The sequence below is a fragment of the Nelusetta ayraudi genome, unplaced genomic scaffold (genome assembly GCF_046127955.1).
Source record: "Nelusetta ayraudi isolate G7.1 ecotype Tasmania unplaced genomic scaffold, CSIRO-AGI_Nayr_v1 ptg000246l, whole genome shotgun sequence".
Classification (NCBI taxonomy): domain Eukaryota; kingdom Metazoa; phylum Chordata; class Actinopteri; order Tetraodontiformes; family Monacanthidae; genus Nelusetta; species Nelusetta ayraudi.
Window position 1 is genome coordinate 71,994 of NW_027466295.1, and position 10,507 is coordinate 82,500.

Sequence of the window (10,507 nt, forward strand, 5' to 3'; positions counted from 1 at the left end):
TTCACTTTCCCGCCAGTTTCAGTTTCAGTCACTGGCCTTTGAGCAGCTGATGTAGAACCAAAAGACCAGTGGAAAATAAACTGGACCAGAACCACCACTGGGCTTCAGGTCGATGTCAAGATCCCCTGAATCTTTGTTCAGCCGGGCGAATGTTGGGTAGATTGCACTGACACTCTACAATCTGCCTGGACTGTTTGTGTGAGTGAGTGCGACCGTTGCTTCCATTGGTTTCAGTGGCGTTGTGCTGACAACTTGCAGCGACTGCGGTGAGGTGAGTGGCGGCCACGATCGGCCCTCAGTGAAGCGGCTGTTTGTCTTCAGCGCTCCCATTTCCAGCTCCGTGTTGTACACCTTTCCTCTACATCCCAGGGCCTCCAGTCCCGGTGTAACGCAGCAAAAAGGTCAAAACCACAAACTTTTATTGAATTTGCTTTGCCAATAAAAGTCAAGCTGGACCACCATAGACTGCCTCTTAATTGGCAGCTCTGTGCAGCACTAATGTGATTGGGGCAAAGGCAGGCTATCTTCTAATGCGCCTTTTTAGACGGAAGACTCGTTCTCCACTCATAATTCAATTGCGCGGCTATAATCCATGTGACCCAGCAGTAAAACCTTTGCTAGGCTGGCAGCAACATTTCAGCGAGAGATTCCTCACAGGGCCAAAGACATCAAACAACCGTCCTCGGGGGGGAAAGGTGAGGTTTTGGATGCTCAGTAGGAAGAGGATGAAGTCTAACAGCCATATTTAAATATTATTAGTGAACTGGTTTGGCTTTGCAAAAGAGCCTGTTGTTTACAGCTCCCTCGTAATTGGAAATATCATATCACCATTTAGGGAGTGGACGCTTGAAATCACGGCTGCTGAGGGGAGCTGCGGCTTGGGGAGCAGCAATACAGTCTGCACTCATTGGAAACCGTGGAGTCAAAGCTCTAATTAAGTTGTGAGGAGTTGCACTCAAGAGATGCAGCTGGCAGCTTGTGGCTGTTAGCCGCTATAATGGCTAAGGCTGCTAAACACCTTCACATCAGCTGGAGGCATTACTGAGCAATATGAGCTTGGTTTTGAGAAGGAGATAGTTGAAAATCCTACACAGCCAGAAGACAGGAAGACTCTGACTGTCATCACACACAGACTCGCTGCTCTGAGCTGCTGATGTTCTGCGCTGGCCTTCTCACCTGCACAAAGTGCATCCACACACCATCAGATAACCCACTGCTCTTCTTGACGGGGAGTCAACGTCCTGACAGGACAGCGTTTGTCAAGCCAAACAAACCCCAAGACAACTCCCCATCGTGGATGGCACGGACCGAGTGTGGGCCAATAACTACCGGCCTTGGCTCTCCGGACTGGACTCGCTCCAGACTACCAGCAAGTAAGAGCCCTTCACTCAGAGCAAACAGCTCAATCTAAGTGTCATTGAAGGAAGCGCTGACTGAAAGTGATCAGCACCCTGCTGTGCACTGGCACAAACAACGTCACCAGCTGAGGAGGTGACATTTCTCCCAGCAAGTCATTGGCCAATGTTTGTGTTCACCATTATGCAACGGTTGAAAATACAGCTGCTGGATGACGTCCGCTGCCTATCTACAAAGATGCAGCAGAGCAGGATGAGGAAAACACAATCACATCCTGTGGTGAGCCAGTGCACAGTGTTTATGTTTGCCGGACTTTAGGTGCGTTGCATCCACTTCTCTGCTTATCTGATCTTCTGAAGCTCCTTCTTCTCCTGCACTTCTTTTTTCCTTTCATGTTTTCAATCTCCGCTTCTCAATCTTGTTTTTTCTAATCCAGTTTGAGTTAGTTCCAGTCTGCAGTCTGTCACAGAAGCAGTAGGGTCCTGATCTTATCATGTCCATCGGCAGTGGATTTCCTGAGAGGATGGATGGTGTATGTGTGTGTGTGTGTGCGTGCATGTGCACATGTGTCCTTATGGGCAAAAGATAAGACATAGAAGCAATTTGACAGCAAAACACAGCATTGCTTGTGCGTAGTAGTAACGTGTTTTGTTTGTTGTTATTTTAAATAATAAACTCCTTCTTTGACAAAAGTGCCCGTCCCAATACCAGATACCATCCCAATACCAGGTACCATCCCAATACCAGATACCATCCTAATACATACCATCCCAATACCAGATACCATCCTAATACCGATACCATCCTAATACCAGATACCATCCTAATACCAGATACCATCCCAATACCAGATACCATCCCAATACCAGATACCATCCTAATACCGATACCATCCTAATACCAGATACCATCCTAATACATACCATCCTAATACCAGATACCATCCTAATACCAGATACCATCCCAATACCAGATACCATCCTAATACATACCATCCTAATACCAGATACCATCCTAATACTGATACCATCCTAATACCAGATACCATCCTAATACTGATACCATCCTAATACCAGATACCATCCTAATACTGATACCATCCTAATACCAGATACCATCCCAATACCAGATACCATCCTAATACATACCATCCCAATACCAGATACCATCCTAATACCAGATACCATCCCAATACCAGATACCATCCCAATACCAGATACCATCCTAATACATACCATCCCAATACCAGATACCATCCTAGTACATACCATCCCAATACCAGATACCATCCTAATACATACCATCCTAATACATACCATCCCAATACCAGATACAATCCCAATACCAGATACCATCCTAATACATACCATCCCAATACCAGATACCATCCTAATACCAGATACCATCCCAATACCAGATACCATCCTAATACCAGATACCATCCTAATACCAGATACCATCCCAATACCAGATACCATCCCAATACCAGATACCATCCTAATACATACCATCCCAATACCAGATACCATCCCAATACCAGATACCATCCTAATACCGATACCATCCCAATACCAGATACCATCCCAATACCAGATACCATCCTAATACATACCATCCCAATACCAGATACCATCCCAATACCAGATACCATCCTAGTACATACCATCCCAATACCAGATACCATCCTAATACATACCATCCTAATACATACCATCCCAATACCAGATACAATCCCAATACCAGATACCATCCTAATACCAGATACCATCCCAATACCAGATACCATCCTAATACCAGATACCATCCCAATACCAGATACCATCCCAATACCAGATACCATCCCAATACCAGATACCATCCTAATACCGATACCATCCTAATACCAGATACCATCCCAATACCAGATACCATCCTAATACCAGATACCATCCCAATACCAGATACCATCCCAATACCAGATACCATCCTAATACCGATACCATCCTAATACCAGATACCATCCCAATACCAGATACCATCCCAATACCAGATACCATCCTAATACCGATACCATCCCAATACCAGATACCATCCTAATACCAGATACCATCCTAATAGTATTAAAATACACCTGCAGCTTCTGAACAACTTGCATTTCTCACCTTGTGTTCTGCAGCTGTGGAAACAGCTGATGTGTGTTGGTCTTGGAAGAGCGGCTGACGATGTGCACGCTGTCAAATGAAACAAGGGCTTCATTGACTGAGCTGCAGTGCGGGAGCTCCAGTAGGTTTCCAAGCTTTGCTGCTACTGTCAGATGGGCACATGGCCAAAGCACAACTGCTGGAACTGGTGGACTGAACCGAACCAGAACCAGAACCTCCTCAACTCTGGAAGTAAATGGTGAAAGCCGTGCAGAATCTCACCATCACATGTTCACATTGTCGTCCTCCACAATGTTTTCCATGCTCATCGATTGTTACGCAAGAAACTCATCCCGCGGGAGGATGGCGCCTGAAGTGTCAGTTCCCCTTGTGACATCAAAAGGGGTTGATTTTCACAGCTATTTATTGTAGTGCAGTAATGACAACAGAATGTCTTTGTGAGGCTTCTAATTATGATTCACACTGGTGAAACTTGAGTGGTCTGGAAGAGTACGGTTACAATAACAAGTGTTTGTTATTCAAACAATCAATAGAACATAACTAAAGTAAAGATGTGGCCTGGAGAATATTGAAGGAAAAATGTTTGCAGTCACACCCCTGTCACATGGCAGCTTGTTCAGCTCAACCAATCAGAATGCAGCTTTTTGTTCTCATAACAAAAGCCATAGTGAGAAGCAAACAATATGTACAATGGCATTTCAGAAGAATGTAACGGTATTGATTGTGTTTGTTGTTGCCATCAGAAGCTGCTCAATCTTGCACACTGCTCCTTCGAAAGTGAACAGGGCTCCTGTTGAGCACAAACCTTATTAAGCAGTTACATTAACAAAAGGTGACGGAGGAGACTGCGTGTGCGCTCCTTCCTCCTTCACTGAGCAGCTGAAAGGTGCCCTCAAAAAATGAGCTGTTGTTGTTTTTCACTTTGTCATACAGACCTTGTGGGAAAAGGGAAGAAAGCTAAACAAGTTTGAGTGAGACGCAGAGGTCAATCTGCAGAGGAGACCAACAGCAACCTTTCAGCCCACACACCATTCAGCTGAGGTGCCATTCATTGTCCTCAGAGGCGGACGTGCAGTGCTAGAGGTGGAGTGGGGCCCCCTGGGGGCCACGTCATCTTAATGATGGAGCCACAGGTAATTGGATCCACTTAAGTCCCCTCAGGCACCTTGTGAGAAAATCCCAATCAGTGTCACTGAGAAAGAAAAGCCACGCTGAGCTTTCAGCCACTATTTGATTAGTGGTGCAGGTGGAGGTGGGCAGCGCTCACTCCAAACACACAGAGAGCCTCTGACCTGACAAAAGGCTTCACTCTCCATCACCAGGGAGTGCTTTCAGCTGCCAGAGAGGATTGTGGGAAAATACAATGTGGGAAAAAAAAACAAGAAAAAAAAAACTTGGACGGTTGTGATGTGGCCTCATGTTCACACAATAACAATAATAATAATAATAATAATAATTCAGCACTTGAGTCATTTCTGTTTGGTTTGTTGGGTGCCGGGAAGTTTGGATGCAGTTGAGGCGATGTCTGAGGAGTAAGGCTGCCATCTAGTGGATGAAAGCCATACTTGCATGTCAACAACAACAAAAAAATATTTTTTCATTTTTTTTTTTTTTCATAATTTAAAGAGCTAGAGTTTATAGCCTGACCTTGACTTGTCATCTGGACCCAGGCCTTGTATCTGGTGGATAGTATCCATGTTCACTCAGTGTATTTTATTCTGGCCACCAGCTTTGTTTTTCTTTGTTTTTTTTAACAAACTGACCCTAATGGGAGCCTGTGATTTACTGGGAGCGCCACCTGCTGGTCAGCACGCTGAGTGTTTGTGTGGGAGGGAGATGGTGTGTGGGGGCCCTGCCTGCTGCTGCTGCTGCTGCTGCTGCTGCTGCTGCTGCTGCTGCTGCCTTGCTCACTGACCCGGACCACTCGGATGTGGCGCTGCAGGCCTTATATGGTGGACGGCCTTCCTGTGTGTGACCGTGCACCGCCTGCAGGTCACTCAGGCAAATAAATCACTTTATTACCTCAAAGGCCCTAATCCTGACGGGTTCCTGCCGGACAGGCTGTGAAAACAAGTCTGATGGTTCCACAACAAACTGTCCTCCACTTTATTTCATTGGTCAGTGATTGGACCTTTTATTTTGTTTATTTTTGTTAGGATTACCAACAAAGAAATGCCACTGTTTGAGATGCCAACATCCAACCAATAGATTCACATGCGATGGAGGGAATTTAGTTTGAGACCTATCAATTTATTTAAAATCTAAATCAGCCTCATAATTACTGCGGTCACTTTAAGAGTTTTGATTCGCTGCATTTCAGCTGATTGAAGCCTCACAGCTGATTTGGTGTGATTGGAAGATTTCAAGCTGCTGAGCTTCAAAATGTCCACGGTTTTAACTTCAGTCTTCTTTAAATCCTCGTCGATGGCAACTTCACATTAAATAAAGACAATCAGCCTGGAAAAGCTCCAGAGACAGCTGGTGAGGAGTGCACTGCTGTGAACCCGCCCTTTAATTAGACAGACTTTGATCCGCCCCTTTTTATGGCTGAGAGTGTTTGTGGAAAATAAGAAGTGTAAACTTTTCCTCTCTGTGATGTCTGAACCTCACCTCACCTCACCTCACCTCACCTCACCTCACCTTCACGACAGCCAATCACCATCTTGACAATGATGCACTATTATTTATTATTCTATTTCTTTTGTAAATCAATGAATCATCAGTGTTGCAGGAAAACATGCATTCCCATCTGACACTGTGTGTGTGTGTGTGTGTGTGTGTGTGTGTGTGTGTGTGTGTGTGTGTTGGGGGTGTGTGTGTGGGGGGGGGTCAGAAGTGGTTCCCAACAGTTTGTGGTGATTTGCTGTTTCCTCTGACTGTTCTCCCCCCTCCTGTATTATCACCCTGCAGTCGTGTCCAGCCCTTACACACACACACACACACACACACACACACACACACCACTGACGCTTTCCCAAAATGCCACGTTGCCCTGTGTGTGTGTGTGTGTGTGTGTGTGTGTGTGTGCACAGAAGGCCACTGTGTGAACCTTGGACACACAAGGTTCACTGTGTTTGCTTGCACTATGATACAGACAGCAAAAGCTTGGGGGGTGGGGTTGTACATGACATGACATCACCCCCCCCACCCCCCTCCCCCCTGCCCACACACACACTCACACACTCACACACACAGGTCTGTCTTGTGAGGGCCATCCTCAGCGCAGTCCTCCTGCTCACACACACACTGGGAGGAGGACACCAGGAGGGCCGGCCGGTGGGCGGGACTATGATAATAGCAGCAGAGGAAGTGAGCGCAGTGTAGTGGAATGTAGTTGCCATTAGTGGGAGTTGGAGTGAAGGCTGGCTAACTAGCTAGCCTGCTATAGCTGAGAGTGAGCTGCAGACACGCAGGGCAGTGTGATGCCAACATGCCTCACTTCACTGTGGTGCCGGTGAAGGACCAGGCTCAGGCCCGCTACGACAGTCTGGAGGGGATCAACTGGGTGGATTACAGGGACACTGGGCAGGATCAGGACACCAGCAGCTCTGATGGTAAGTTGGACACTTTGACTCTAAAGCTCAGCGGCACGTCGGTGGAGTGAGAGCGTCGGTGGGATTGCTCGGAGACTGTGAGACGGAGAAAAGGTGCGTGGTGAAGTTGCTCTCTGGTGGGACAAACAGCGGCTGGACGCGTTGCTTTGTGTGGAGAGCCGCTGGTGCGTTACCATGGAAATCCTAAAGCAGTGCCGCTGGTCTCTCGCTGGAAAGTTGCACAAACACAAAGCAGAGAAACTTTTCTCATCATTTCTCGCTGTTTTTCTCAGCAGCTGCGTGACGATGAGTGATAGAGGGGAAACAATGACAGCGGGGGAGAGCCGAAGCGGGGGTGTGGGTGGGGGCTGAAGGGGGGGGGGGGCGGGACTTGCTGAGAGCTTGTAGTGATGGTGAAGGGAGGGGGGGGGGGAGCAGAAAAGGCCTCCAGTGGCTCAGAGCACAAAAGACGCAGCTCCTTTGTGCCAGCGCAGGATTTCTATTCAGACGTCGGCTGCTCAGATTCTTCTCCTCTCCTCCCTCCTCTCATCCCCCCAGCCACCGCCGCCACTCGTCTCTCACTTTCATTCACTTGTTTCTCCGCTGCCGGTCCCAACAGAGACGCAGAAAACAAGCTGAAAAGGAGGACGAGGAGAGGAAGTTGAGGGAGAAGTTGAGCCGGCCTGTGCTGAGCCAGAGGGGAAAAACACACTGATTCTTTTTTTGTTCAAATAAGAGAGGCTGATGGGTGTGGTCCCTGAACGCAGCACCAGGGTTTACCGAAGGCTCAGGGCCGGGCACGGAAAACAGTGACGGGGCTCACGTTTCTATCCCACTGTCTGTTTGTGTCATCGTCTCTGCGAGTTTTATCCTCCCACGACTAAAAGATTTGCAGAGTGAATCACAGGGCGGCGCAGGTCCGTGGTCTGGTGCTGCTGCATGGAGCACGAGCACGTTGAGGAGTGAAAGCCAGGCAGAGAGTGAGACGAACTGACCACCACAGTGTTGCAGTACTCAGCACGGCCGTACATCTCTGCAGTGATTCAAAGTTAAAGGTCCCACATGACGCAGATTCTCAACTGTTTTCCAACCACGGTGCACTGCAACAATCCGGTGTGGCTCTGTCAGCTCTTTGTGATGTCACCAAGGGTACAGCACTCTGAGACTTCTTGTAGGTGCCTTCAAAAAGCGGGTGTTTTTGTGGACGGCTGTAAAACAGAGGGCTAAATGTGCTATTTTCTGGAACTGCTGGTGTCTCAACTCTATTTCTATACATCTCAAATTAAGCTTGAGTTAAGCTTGAGTTTGTATGAGGAGAGGAAGGGAGCCACCTCCATGGAGTCCACGGTGCAGAGAGGAGGGCGGCTCGCTGTCCTCACTTCAACCCTCAACATGTGCTGGCCTGTTTGCTGGCCGTCAAACTGAGGGTGGCTACATGCTACATGCTAGCGTGGGCAGGAGGAGGAGGAGGAGGAGGTTGGACCATGAAGAAGCCAGTGATGAGTTAATGGAATTTCTCTGTAGTTTCAAGTAGAGGCAGCCAGAAGCTCAGCTGCGTGAAATGAGTGACTTGACGGTGGGAGTGGTGGGCGGAGGACCACAGAGTGGAGTCTGAACCACAGAGTGGAGTCTGTTCCTGTGTGGGAACCAACAGTGACATCATTGTGACTGCAGGAGCAGCAGACCTGAGGGAGCCTTGGCACTGGAAAGCAAACTTTGCAGACTCCGCCCTCCCTTCAAGGTCCCGTCTCCTGCAAAAAGCCACTCCTCAATCATTTCTCACAAACCACTGATGCCAGTTATTGGCCTCGCTTGCATCGCTAGCATCACAGTTCAGAAAGCATTTGCTAAAACTCACCGTTCTGGAATTCAGTGACTTTTGTGATGTCACAAAGGGCACCGACACGTCTCACTTCACGTCTCTTTCCAAAACAATGCAAGCAAACAGGAGGCTAAAGTGACAGATTTCTGTGCCATATTATTATTATTATTATTATTATTATTATTATTATAATCGTTCATCGTGAAAAGCTGGAATAAAAAGATGGACAGATGTGAAATTCAGCACAACGTGGGATTTTGCTCTTGTTTTTCATCTCTTGGCCTCATCAGACATTGAAGTGATGGATTTAGTTGTGTTGTGTTGGTCGCTCCGCTATCTCACACTGATTAGTGAGCATGAAATACAATAGAAGGACATAGAAGCAACAGCAGTTGTCCTCAGTGACTCCGGTCAGGATCACAAGAATCAATGTGAGCCTTCTGCTGTGTTTTAAACATGTGGTGTTGAATTCAGCCAAGGACACAGCAGTGAGTGACAGCACTGCGCTGCTGATTGGACAGTTGAAGGCAGGTATGTAGCCCAGAGATCCTGACCCTGGAGCCCCTACCAAGCATCCACTGGGAGTGCTGTACTACAGTGAATGGCGCCCCCTCCTGCTCACCCTCTGGGCCAATCAGAAAGAGCCGCTGCCCTTTCTCTGCATCATTAGCACTCATCAAAGCTAATGTGTGCTGCTGCTCCAGTCAGCGGGGTGACATTCCTCTGCTGTGTTGGGGTGCAGCTCGCCAACAAGCTCACACTTCAGTCTGGACACCACAGACACGCTTCCTGTCCTGCAAAGCAAACCTGTTGACTGTGCTGTGTGCCCGGTGGAGGCGATTCACACCTTTCCTTACGATGGCAAACAATCAGCGTGTGCCACCGCGTCACAGGACAGCGAGCGGTGCGATGGGTGACTGCAGGACTTGACGCTGTGTGAAAACTGCAGCTGGTTAAATGATGAAGCCTCAACACTTCCATCCAAAACCTTTCCTCATCCCTGCCTCCACAGCTAGGGGGCTCTGACGTGCACAGTGTACCAAGTCAACCGCAGCAGTTTTTCTGTTGTTGTTGTTTGTTTTGTTTTCAAATCAAAGGTGTTGTAGCTGGAGTCAATGTTTATAGTTACACTATGTGTTCTATAGTGGGGGGGGGGTGTCTCGATGCTACCGACAGCACGGCACTTTTGTTGAATGTTGATGAATGCTGTGTGTTCATGTGGATTCATTCAATACAAATTGGCACAGGAAGCAATTTTAACCTCGCGAGACAAGAACAAAACAAACAAACACGAGTTAATGCAAATATTGAAGGCAGCGTGTCAGGTTTGTTCACAGTGTTTGGCTCATTCATGGCCATGGCGTTGACTCGATGGCGTGCCTTCGCTACGTATGACGTGCACGCAGCGTCCACGACATCACTCGCTGGCGAGCACGTTTTCCATCAGTGGTTTCACACGAGTCAGACCCGAACCCAGCAGAAGAATGAGGAATTCTCCAGCATTTCCTGTCAGCAGAATGAGCATCTCTCCTCGTCTGGGACCATTCTCACAAACCTCTCAGTTACCTGCTTTCATTGTCATGCCCAAACACAGTTTTGTTTGCTACTATTGATATTAAGCACCAGCTGCAGACCGCTAGCTGTAGCCTGCTGAC

The 10,507-nt window shown here is 47.8% G+C and overlaps 1 protein-coding gene across 1 annotated transcript in view; it reads left to right on the plus strand.

Moving 5' to 3' along the window:
• Positions 1-6,768: 6,768 nt before the first annotated feature.
• slc12a4 (solute carrier family 12 member 4) overlaps positions 6,769-10,507 on the plus strand; it is a 17,253-nt gene continuing 13,514 nt past the window's right edge. Inside the window, exon 1 of the mRNA XM_076016943.1 lies at positions 6,769-7,051. Within this exon, the coding sequence (XP_075873058.1) occupies positions 6,928-7,051 (124 nt within the window). The 5' untranslated portion in view covers positions 6,769-6,927. The remainder of the gene's footprint in view (positions 7,052-10,507) is intronic.